Here is a 12528-nt window from a genome sequence, read left to right on the forward strand (position 1 = left end):
ATCTGTGCAGCAGCGTGGAAGGGTAAGGACTTTTCTAACATGCTTTATCCTATGTACACACACATCTCATTGCACACAAACAAACAATTGTTTCGTGCTGTCGATCTGCTCACCAAAAAGAATGCTGTGTAATGGCAAGCTGTGTATTTGCTCACCTAATATGTGCCCTCTGTTAACAGATTTGGAGGCTTCCCATATAGCGACCTTTGACATTTCAGTAGTGCTTGTAATATTCTTGTAATGTTGTTACCATTTCTTGAGTTGCTGCTTGATTCAATAAAAAGAATGTATCTAATTGCCAACCTCTATTAGGTTGATGTGTTTTGGAGCATGATCTCCATATGATTGTGATTCTGTTGCAATCTTTGAAACTCATTCTGTCAAATATAGAGAAATAAAAGGTCTAATGTTTGAACAGGTATTATGAGGGAGGGTAGAGAGTTCCTCTTTCTTAATTTAACAGACTTTGCATGTTACTTGCCCTAACATATTTACAAAGAATTGTAGGAAATATCATGTTTAAAGCTAATGTGATCAAAGCTATAGACAGGGAAAAGAGGTAAGGTGAAACCCCAAGCGTGCACAAAAATAAATGTTATTTCCCCATTGTGTTTCAGATTAAATTTTTTCTTCAGGGGCACTTAAAAGCGTACAACGGTGTGCTTTTTAAGTATCCCTGTAGAAGAATTTTAATTTGTAGCATGTTGGATCATCTTTGTTTTTGTGAACCATTGGGATTTCATCTCCCATTTTTCCTCTCTGTCTTTGGTGCCTCCCACCTGTTGGTTTTGTCAAAACTGTAGGCATCCACATTTTTTGTGTATGTGCCTATGACCATGAGGTGGTTTGCTAGGCAAAAATGCTGATAGGCACAATTTAGTGATGGTGGGAGGTAGGAAATCCTACTTTTACCTTTACTAGGGCATGGCAGTGGAGGAGGGGATACTGCACTCAACACCATTCAAGTGCATGGTTGCAGCACCTTCCACTGCTGTCTCCTTGTGGCTGAAGATACAGGTATGAGCCTCCCTCCCTTTATTGCCATGGCTGCTGGCAGGTTTGCCTGGTGAGCCACTGTGTTCACTCCTTGCTTTTAAATCCATGCAAAATGTCTGAGTAGGCTCTTTCACAGATAGACACTTGACAGTAGAATTCCACCTTCCATCCATTAGAACTTCTATCCTAAGAACTAAGGCCAGAATGTGCAGTGCTTAGTTCCTTCTAGTTACTAGAAGAGGATAATAAAAAAGATAGAGCAAGAACCCTATTCTAAAAGATTAGAGAAATCAAAAGGAAAATCAAACCAAGAGTAGGGCTGTTGAATAATCAACAGGGCAACACACTGACTGACCGAGATAAAATAAAAGGAAGATGGAACCAATACACAGAAGAACTCTACAAAAGAGATGCCTGGATGACAGATTCATTCATGGAGGAACGGTATGATGAAGAACCAGAAATTTTAGAATGTGAGGTTAAAGCTGCTCTTAAAATATTTGGAAGAAACAAATCACCAGGAATAGATGGCATACCAATAGAGTTGCTACAAGCTACTGAGACTGAATCTGTCCAAATTTTGACAAACATTTGTCAAGAAATATGGAAAACTAAACAATGGCCCACACACTGGAAGCATTCAATATATATCCCAATTTCAAAGAAAGAAAGGGGATCCCAGGCAATGCAGTAATGATTGCCTTAATATCCCATGCAAGTAATGTAATGCTCAAGATTCTACAACAAAGGCTCTTACCATATACGGAGCGAGAAATGCCAGCCGTCCAAGCTGGATTTAGAAAGGGAAGAGGCACCAGAGATCATATTGCAAACATACACTGGATAATGGAACGCACCAAGGATTTTCAAAAGAAAATCACCCTGTGCCTTATAGAATACAGCAAAGCCTTTGACTGTGTATATGAAAAACTATGGAATGCTTTTTAAAAAATGAGGGTGCCACAGCATCTTACTGTTCTGCTGCACAACCTATACTCTGGACAAGAGGCTACTGTAAGGACAGAATATGGAGAAACCAACTAGTTCCCCATTGGAAAGGGTGTGAGATGAGTGTATTTTATCACCCTATTTGTTTAATCTATATGCAGAAGATATCATACAGAAAACGGGATTGGCCCAAGATGAAGGAGGTGTGAAAGTTGAAGGGAGAAATGTCAATAATTTAAGAAATGCAGATGATACCCTACTACTAGTAGAAACCAGTAATAATCTGAAACTAGTACTGGTGAAAGTTAAAGAGGAAAGCACAAAAGCAGGACTACAGGTGAATGTCAAGAGGACTAAAGTAATAACAACAGGAGATGTATGTAACTTCAAAGTTGACAATGAGGACATTGAACTTGTCAAGGATTATCAATACCTTGGCACAGTCATTAACCAAAGTGGAGACGATGGTCAAGAAATCAGAAGAAGGATAGGACAGGGGAGGGCAGCTATGAGAGAACTAGAAAAGGTCATCAAATGCAAAGATGTATCACTGAACACCAAAGTTAGGATCATTCAGGCCATGGTATTCCCGATCTCTATGTATGGATGTGAAAGCTGGACAATGAAAAAAGTGGATAAGAGAAAAATCAACTCATTTGAAATGTGGGGTTGGAGGAGAGTTTTGCAGATACCATGGACTGCGAAAAAGACAAATAACTGGGTGTTAGAACAAATTAAACCAGAACCATAAGTTGTAATCAACTTGAAGGGACATAACACACACACTGTTCCTTCAAGCATTCAGTGAGAAGCCGTGATTCACTAGAGAAGACAATTATGCTGGGAAAAACAGAAGGGAGTAGAAAAAGAAGAAGGCCAAACAAGAGATGGATTGATTCCATAAAGGAAGCCACAGACCTGAACTTACAAGATCTAAACAGGGTGGTACATGACAGATGCTCTTGGAGGTCACTGATTCATAGGGTCGCCATAAGTCGCAATTGACTTGAAGGCACATAACAACAACAACAACAACAACAACAGAAATATTTATATGCCACCTTTTGCCCCCTCAGTAAGGGGACCAAGGTGCCATATCAAATTTCCGAAATAAGGATATTTTGGAGTGGTGGGATCTGAAACACAGAACATTTCCTTTTGTTCTGTGGAAGCATGATGTTTATAAAAAAAAGTAACATCCTTTCTTTTTTATACAACAATACATTTCTAGAACATCAAAGCAAACTATGTCCTTTAATGTAAGGAACATCTGGAAACCATGTATCAGATTGTGGTCTCACATCCACAATTCTTCCACTTTGATCTGCCTTCCCTGGACTGGGGACAAGAGTAAACTGCACCTGACAGCCAGATTTTGTCTTATGCTGGTTACACTTGGACACTGCAAAGGAGATCTTCAATCATTTTGTAATGAAATCCACTTAGTGAGGATTCTCCCAACTACATGTTAGAACAGTTCTCTTTTTCGTTCTTTAGAAAGTGCTAGGTATAGGCAAGCCTCTTCCAGCTCACCCTAAACATTATCAATCACCCGCAAGGGCTTAAGGAGATTACTGGAAAGACTTCAAGGTTATTTGAAAAAGAAAATCTGCACATTAACTGCTCCAAAACAAAGATCATGGTGTTTGGAAATAGGCCCCTCAACCTCAAATGGTCAATTAAGGGACATCAAATCGACCAGTGCCGGGTATTCAAATATCTGGGCGTGCACTTTGCGGACATTCTCACCTGGAAGAAACATACCAAGTTTACAAAAATTGCTGCCCTGAGAACATGCGGAGCTATTCTTAACTTCTTCCGCACCGCAGGGGGTAATCTTGTAATCCCTGCATTGAAAATCTTCCAGAGCAAGGTGCTACCCCAGATACTATATGGAGCTCTAGTTTGGGGCTGGGAGGACTACCACTTACATATCCTAGAGACTGTCCAAAACAGTTTCTTGAAAAAACTGTTATTACCAGCTGGTACCCCAGCGGCCTTACTGCATGCGGAGGTGGGTTTTCCATCCATAAGAGCACGGATTCATCTTGCCCTGTTAAATTTCTGGAGTGCCATTAAAGATACTCCAACCAGGCTAATTCTGAAAGCTTGCGCTGAAAGAGCTATTGCAGATAATTTCTGGACCTCCAAATTAGCAAATATTTACCAACTATACCATATATCCTCTGCAATTCCCGCAAATAGGACCAGGCTCAAAGAGGCCATTTTTCAGCATAGTGCCCGGCTAGACAGGCTAGCAATAATAAACTCCAAATTCTCCAAGTTGTTTGGAGTTTTTAAACGTGACCACCTCAGTGCAAGCTATCTGGCCCAGCCTTTAGCATCAAAACTTAGGCAGGCATTTACGGCACTTAGATTCCAGACGATGCCGAACACAGTATTGTTTGGTCGATACAGTCAGATCCCTAGGTGTCAGCGATTATGCATCTGTGGTGCTCCCGTAGTGGAAGATTTGCCCCACTATCTGTTTGAGTGCCCTCTATATTCCCATCCACGGGCCAAATTTCTGAGTGGTTTGTTGCCCAATCAGAGCTCAGTTCAGGTCCTTCCCGCTATCGTCCTCCTTCTCTCAGATACTGATCCAACGATCACGCATAGGGTTGCCCTATTTGCCCTAGCAGCACAAAAGCTGTGGGCGAAGTTTTTAGCTGAACAAGTGTCGGTATGCTAACCGAATGATAGGACCCCTTGGGTAGGGGCCAGCCGAAGACAAGTAGTATTGATCTTTTATTATGGAATTAGGAGTTATTCTGAACGTTTTCTCCTTTTGTATCCTCTGTATTCCTCAGTCTACTCAATTTGATAGGGGGGTATAATTAAGGGGTTATATGGTTCCTTTGTAATTGTTTTACTTTGTGAAGAGATGTGTATATTGAATGTGTGTTCTGCAATGGCCTATGGCTAGGCAATAAAGTTTTACCTACCTACCTACCTAAACATTAACGTGGTTTCCAAGCAGGTGTCCATGGGTGCCTTCTTTGGTGCCCCCTGGATGAATCATAACCGCAGATTCCCAGTTCTTTTAAAAATATGTTTTTAACATGTTTAGAACCTGAGATATAAGGCAAAACGTAGACACCATTCTCATTTTTGTGAGAAACTAGCCTGCTCCACTCTTTCAGTGTTTTACTTCCTGCTCCCCCCCAAAAAAATCCTTCCTGTGAACACCAGTGTGGGAGAGAGGGACATGTATGAATAAGTGGTCTGTGTGTATGTGTAGTCTGTGAAGGGGAGAAATGCACTTGGGCAGAGAGAGAGGGAGAGATGTATATGTGAAGTGTGTGTGTGTGTGTGAGAGAGAAAGATGCTTGTGTCTGTATGTGGTGAGTGTTTATGCATGAGAGAGTGTGGTGTTTTTCCTGGTGCTGGGGAATGCTCCCAGTTATTATAAGAACAGTCCTGCTGAGTGAGCCCACCATACTGTTCTCCTAGTGGCCAGTCAGATGCTTATGGGAAACCTGCAAGCAGGGGCCTTACTTGTGATTCCCATTGGCTGGTTTTACCATTACTCCTGTTTCCTACAGGCTTCCTCCCCTTCCCCAAGGGGGGAAAAAGCCTCACCTAGGGGGAGGAGAGTTAGGCAGCAGAAGGTTCCTTTCAGCAGGCAGGCAGAGATGGGTAGAAGACATGAGGTGGGAGACCCATTTCATGTTGTACCCAGCTTGAAGGAGCTTGAACCAGACTTAAAATGGGGTCAGGGAGAATTCACCTTTCAGACTTGGCCCTTTTGTTGTCTCTCCTAACCTTGGTCACAAGGTTGTACCTTGCAGTTTCTTGCTTATAGTGGTTTATTTGCCTGAAATCTGCTACAGAACTGGACTGGTTTGTTGTATCCTGTCATAGATGATGATGATTTAAAGAGACTAGGTAAACATCTTTTTCTTATGAGAAAGTGCTTGCTTTAATTCAGTAGACACCCCAAAACAAGCATTGGAAACCAATGGAAAAGGGTGTGGGAGATGAGACATATTTTCCTATCCAATAAAATCCTATCCCAAGTCACCAGAACAATTGCATGCACTTGCAGATTAATATTGTACATTTTCTCTCAGTCAGCTGTTAGGCTGGATACCAGCCTAGTTTTAATAGAAGTAGGAACTCATTCTAAAAAGATTGCTTTCTTCTGCTGTTTCTTCTGAAATATCTAATGAACTTTGCTAAAGTGGCATGAATACTACTCTAGGCTAGAGGGATGTACAGATGAGTACAACCTCATGTTATCCAAACTACCAGAGGAGAATTGTCTAATCAGGTTTTCAGACGGAAGTGTTCTTTTATAGTGTGGTGTTAAGGGTCTAGAGAGAGTTAAGCAAAACATGCAGTGGGTTTATGACTATTCCAGAAATGTGGGTAATCCCAATATCAGTGCTTAATTATAGGTTTGTCACCATTGAGGTTTGTTGGTTTAATAATCTTTGCATCTGTGTCAGCCATACAGAGTATACTTACATGAGTTTTCTTTCCTACTTTTAAAGGTCAAAGAAGCTGGCAGCCCTTGCCGAATGTGTGCAAAAAGCAGAGCTGAGCAAGGACAAAATAGGTTTAGAGCTGGACGAGCTGGAAGCCGCGGCACTGATTGTGCAAGAGGAAGAAAAGGAGTTAAAAGCCGCTAGCGCAGATGTTTCCGAGCAGCAGCTGCCTCCCTCTGAAGGAGAGGCGAGTGACTCTGAAGACTCAAGCATCACTTCATCATGTGAGACAGGAGACTCCGATTCAGATGAACAAGAGTCCTCAGCCAGTGAAGATGGGAAAATAAATCCTTTACAAAGCACACTCCAAGAGGAGAGGACAGCCCCGCTTATTGACTGTAATGGATTAAGGCGAGACACAGGCACTTTGATGTTAGATGTTAGTAATGAAAAATCAAAGGCTTCTTTGCAATCTACATCTGTTCCCGGGAAACTGATAGAGGAATTAGGGAAGCAAATGCAGGCTGCAATTAGGCTTACGGAGCAGCCTGAAGGTTTGTCTCCTGTAAGTGGCAGCAGCAGAACTTCACAAGAGACAGGAACAAGCCGCACAGCTCAGCCTCAAGGACTTTCACTGGACCATAATGGAAAGAGACATTTCTTAGAGGTGACTCCAAAGCCCAGCACTCTTCTGTTTCTTGGTCCCACAAATGAAGCTTCTTAAGCAAATGTGGCTGGGGTGGGTGGATTTTGAAGTTATGGTTCTTTAAACAGTCACTTCAGCAAATGACATATGGGGCAAAACAGGATGTATCTTTTTAAATTTTGATTTCCATTTTTTTCTTATTACTAATCAAAAGCCTTCATGGAAGATGGTGAATGACATTGTAGTGAATCTTGTTTCAAATAGCAATGATCCACCCTAATAAAATGCTGATACCTATATGCAAGAGATGTCAGTTCTCTTGAGTTAATTTTGAAGTGGCGTCATTCAAGGTTAGTAGTATTACAAAAGTATAATCAAACATTAATGAATTTGTGACTTGTGTTGTGCAAATTGCTTATAGTGAAAAATTATATTTAAATATCTGTTTATATTTTAATATTTTGTTCCCAACTTCTAAAATGTTCACTCTAAATATTACGGCCCTCTTTATTTCCGTTTAATCATTTTGAGGTGCCCACTGTACAGCTACTTGCAGTAGTCTTGTAAAATTCTAGGCACTCATATCCAATATGATTGTTTTTCAGTAGTGTTGCATATGCAACCTATTCATTGCCAGTGCTGTCTTATCCTGTATTTATCCAGAACTAAATCGTATTGTGTTCAGTGGGGCTTATTGGCAGGTAAAGTGTATTGCTCCCATCATGTTTTTTTTTGTCTGTGAAACATGGCTGTGTGCGGTCAGATTTTTTAATCATGTAAATAGAGTAGTCAAAATATATTTCACCTTAAGTGTGAACATTCAGTTTCAGATTATTTGTACTCCAGCTAAGGTGCTAAGATGCGATTTAGATGGAGGAAAGGTGGGTTAGTGGTTTGTGCAGGTCTGAAAGGCATGAAACATTCTTTTAGTTGTAACTCTTCCAGTGGTTTGCCAGAAGATGCACCACAATTCAGTGGCAGAGCTCAGCCTATACAGCATTTTTCTGGCTTTTAGTGCCTGAACTACTACTTATTCTCCTGTTCCATTCTCAAGTAGTTAAGCTTCATTTGCTAGCACTAGGCAGAGCTGTATGTATTTTGTGCACCCAGTATCCTGAATTCCACCAAATCTTTTCTTTTCTTTTTTGATGATATGTTTCCACCATGGTGGGCAAAGGCAGAATAAATTATACAGACAATGCAAATGGATTTTCACATGCCTGATTTCTTGTGCAGATTTGAAAAGAAAAATATAGGGGTATATCCTTTACACAGCTATAACACTGGGGTGCTCCAAAGAAATCCATATTGCAAAAGTTAAGTGTCCCATTCTTTAAATTTTCTCCTCCATTTTGTGGCTGGCAGCTGAGGAGAGAGCTTGCTTGTCTGTTCTTTGAACAGCTCTGTCTCTGGGAACTGTCAGCTTCTGTGTTAGTGAAATCAATCTCTTTATTCTGTCCAAATCATTGTTTCTCCTCCTGTGTAGGGAAGAATGTTACTCCATTCTGACTTTGTTGTGGCACAGTTGGAGCTTGACCTCTCCACCTCTCTCTCCCAATACTCAGGAGATTTTACTAGGCAGAGAGAAAATTCTGCTTCCTATATATTAGGAATATATTAAACGTGCTAACTACTATACAGTGATATCCTTCAATTAAGGCCAGGTGATATGCATTATGTGTGACACAAGGTTTGTCTCTGAAATTAGCATCCTGTGTCAAGTATGTTCCCCCACAACCAGTGGTGGCTGGTGCCCATTCAGACAAGTAGGGCAGAAGGCAGGGAGCCCAACAGGAGGCAGAACCAGAGCCAATGAGAGGCAGAACCAACTAATTCTAGTTTTGTCCCCATCTTCCTGCTGAGTTCTAGAAGGAGCAATCCTGAAGCTAAGGAGGAAGCTGAAAGGCAAGGCTATCCCTGGACTGGTTGTAAGCAGGCAGGCAGGCAGGTGGGGGCAGTCTGAGGTTGGCGGGGCAATGCCCCATTGGCCCTAATGGACCAGCCTCCACTAGCCACAGCAATAAGTGACAATTAACAAACCTGTGCTCTGACATCATTGCATGCCAATTATATGGAACAGGACAAGACTGTGGTAATGTCAGAACATAAGAAAGTGTTCCTAAGTATTGTGGGAAGAAGGAAGAGAACTTGTACATGGGATGCAGTTTTCAGTAGTATCCACAGGATGCCTGAAAGCATCTATTTCCACTCGCTGAAGTTGTTAAGAAAGAAAAAATGCCTCATTACACCCCACCAGTTGGCTAGAAGTCAGTAACCCACATTCGCCCCCTCTTATCTGAGGAAGTTTTTGGTCCTGATATTTTTGTCCCCAACATCCTAATCTTGCAGGTTTCTGTTTCTGCCCTGTTATATAGCCCCTGTTCTGTTTAGCTTTTTTATACCTCCCAAATTTGTTGGCTATGCTGGTTTCACAAACCAAAGCTAACAGGGAGAAAGAGCAAGTGGTACCAAAATGATCGCTAGAGTCATCTGTTGCAGTTGTAGGGGAGATGCTGTTCTAATTCTTTGTTTTGAGTTTTGGTGGTCGCATTTCTTTTTTTAAAATGGCCACCCTCCCTCCCACAGTTTGTACTTGAAAATGGTTGTATTTGTCTACTGTAAACAGCTGAGAGGTCTTTGTTCTAGTAAATGGTATTTACATTTTGTTAAATAAAATAAATAAAAGAATCTCCATCATGCATCTTCCTCACACTATCAAACACCATGGCCATGCTTTGCTTTGCAAGGGAGGGAGGGTGCTATTTTAGAACACTCCTATATAACAGATGTCTATAGTTCCCCATAAATGATACCTGTGCAGGCACTTCAGACTGTTTCATGTGTTCCATGGCTGATGGCTTACCATTTTTCCACTGTTCTTTACTGCAGTAAATACGTAAACTCTGAAGGGGAGATGCACATACCTAAACCTGTTGCTCCCTGGTATATATCCTTTTCATACTGATTGTCCTGCCCAGAGATGACTGATTCTGACTGAGGCAAGGTGATGTCTTTTCCCCTTTTTATTAGCGTTATAGTTACATCCAAAGCAGTGTGCTTCATATACCTGTCTACTCTGACTCACTACTTTCCCTGACTAGCCTAGCTAAGCAGTCTCTGCAGCGTCTGAGGAGAGTTGTCTCAACATTTGTGCCTTGGGAGACACTGGTTTAAGTAGGGACGGTTTTGGCTCGTAAAAGGCGACTCCGCCTGAGTTCCACCCTCTGAAAGTCTCTCTTCTCGTGCCTCCTCGCAGGGGGGCGAGTCTCAGATAACCCATCTGACGGTGGGGCTTCGCTAGGTGACGGCGCAGTCTCTGGAAGCGGGATGTTGATTCGCTGGGCAGCATTTGAATTGCCTGGCAGGAATTCCTGCATGGGAGTAGATAGCACGGGTGGAGAGTTGCTTCCCAACTGCTCGGATGTTGGACTCGCAGGTGGAGCAGGAGCTTAGCTTCCTCGGTGGAAGTGCTGGGCAGGGGAGTTTGGGGGCTGCCAGAACCCTCCCTGCTCATCTCCCCTCCTTCAACTTCCCATGGACCCTTGTCCTCATCTGACTCCCCTCCCTGATCTAACTCTCCCCTCGCCTGGGTCACAACACTGATGTGTTCACTGTGGAGAAACCAGCACTGCTGTTATCTATATGTAAAGTATGAAGCAGCTCTGTGTTCTACAACACATTGATTGTGGAGCATCGACAGCAAAGTTATACGTAGAAACTTTTTCATTGCTTGGAACTCTGTCCAATGGAAGACTTGTCAAAACCTTAGCATCTTTTGAAGATATTATAAGTGTTTTTCTCTTTGAGCTGGATTTTGGGAGTCAGTGTTAAGTCAATTGATCATTAGGGTTTCTGTCTTCTGTTAATAAATGTTAACTGATAGTTGATACCATTCTTTATTTCATAGCTGCCTACTCCAAACCTAAGTGATTAAGTGAATCAACATATACATTTAAATAAATGAAAGCTTCCCAATTTGCATTAAAATATTCTGAGGAGTGTGGTTAGCCACTTCAGAAGGTTGTGGGTTTATTTTAATTGGAATAATTAAGAGATTTTCCTCTCTTGCATGGCTTGAATATTGTAAACTCTGAATCAGCTGCCCAAAGCAAAAATCCATACAGCTTTTGTCTTGCCCCTGCTTGGTAATTTGTATGCATACTAGCTGATTCACATAGCTAGTTCACATACCGATTTGATCTGGGCAGAAAATAAAAATGTTGGTCAGACTGAACAGGAAGTCCCAAAATGGATAAAATGAATTAGTCCTCTGAATCAGACTGTTAGCACCTGCATATCATTGTAGTACAATGTAAGCACAACATTTGTTTTCAGTATGTCTGATTATCAGCTTGTTAAGCAGGTTTTTCTCTAAATGCACCCAGTATGCTAGAGACTTCAAATGAAATTCTGAAATAGAAGTTTTCTGGCTGATAACCCACACTCTTGAATTGCTGTACAAGAGTAGTATTGTAGATTGGCCAAAGCTTTATTTTTATTTACTTCCCATCTGTTGACTCCTCTCCCTGAAAGATATGTAGAGTTTATTTTATATCAAATGAAGGAAGCGCTGATGAGCCTCTCTTTACTGCAGTATATGATGAATGTACCGAAGAAATTGATTCATACCTCAGGAGTGAGTGGGCTCAGCAGCTTGGCACAGTTGACACAGCTAAATATTGTCAAAGCTGGTGTCTCAAGGCTAGAGAAAACAAACAGGGAAACACATGTCAGGCAGATAAATGGCTTTGCTGCTTAGAGCTGTCCGGGACGCCATTTGTTTCTGAGATAAGGCAGAAGGCTCTCCAAAGCAGCAGAATGATAAGACAAGAGAATGGAATGAATGTGGAACCGTGTCATTAGCTGGATGCTTTACCGGCTGAAGGCAGAGGAATTTACACCCAGAAAAAAATTGGATCATGGCTTGTATCCAAAGTAGTGCTAAGTCTCTCATTCCGTTAGTGCAAGGATTTATGCTTATGCAATGGAACTCCTGCCCGCTGTGCGCCCCCTAAAATTGTTCTGAGGGTTCCTCCAACCCTCCGGAGCAGATTTGAGGAGGGCAAAGTTCCCATTACACAAGCCTAAATCCTTGAACAAAGGCACAGGATACTTCCCTATGTTTCTATACAAAATTCTAAATTGGCACTCTTATAGCCACACTAACATTGTGACACCCTGCCCCAGTCTGGCATCCTGTATGTATTCTGATGCACATGAATGCCATTCCTATGCCTCTCTCTGTTTGTTTGCACCTTTCCACTCTTATTTCAATGGAAAGGGTACCCTGCACATGCCATTGTGCATATAGTCCCGTTCACTTGCTTAAAGTGAATGGGGAAGGCTGGGTAGCAATTCCATGAGGAATGGCTGGATCAGGATGCCTAATCATGATATTCCGATCTATTGTTCTTTCAAATACAAAATGTACTCTTTCCCATAGATCCCAGAAATTCTCTTCACTCCTTCCACTTGACCCTGACCTGAAGGAACCTCTGTTATCACCCC

At 41.8% G+C, this 12528-nt stretch overlaps 1 protein-coding gene across 4 annotated transcripts in view; it reads left to right on the top strand.

The window, feature by feature from the left end:
• SHQ1 (SHQ1, H/ACA ribonucleoprotein assembly factor) overlaps window positions 1-9708 on the top strand; it is a 151765-nt gene extending 142057 nt beyond the window's left edge. For all 4 annotated transcript variants that reach the window (XM_061618604.1, XM_061618603.1, XM_061618606.1 and 1 more), the window contains exon 12: window positions 6441-9708. In XM_061618604.1, the coding sequence (XP_061474588.1) occupies window positions 6441-7098 (658 nt within the window). In that variant the 3' untranslated portion in view covers window positions 7099-9708. The remainder of the gene's footprint in view (window positions 1-6440) is intronic.
• The last annotated feature ends 2820 nt before the right edge of the window (window positions 9709-12528 follow it).

Source organism: Rhineura floridana, chromosome 3, assembly GCF_030035675.1.
Source record: "Rhineura floridana isolate rRhiFlo1 chromosome 3, rRhiFlo1.hap2, whole genome shotgun sequence".
Lineage (NCBI taxonomy): Eukaryota > Metazoa > Chordata > Lepidosauria > Squamata > Rhineuridae > Rhineura > Rhineura floridana.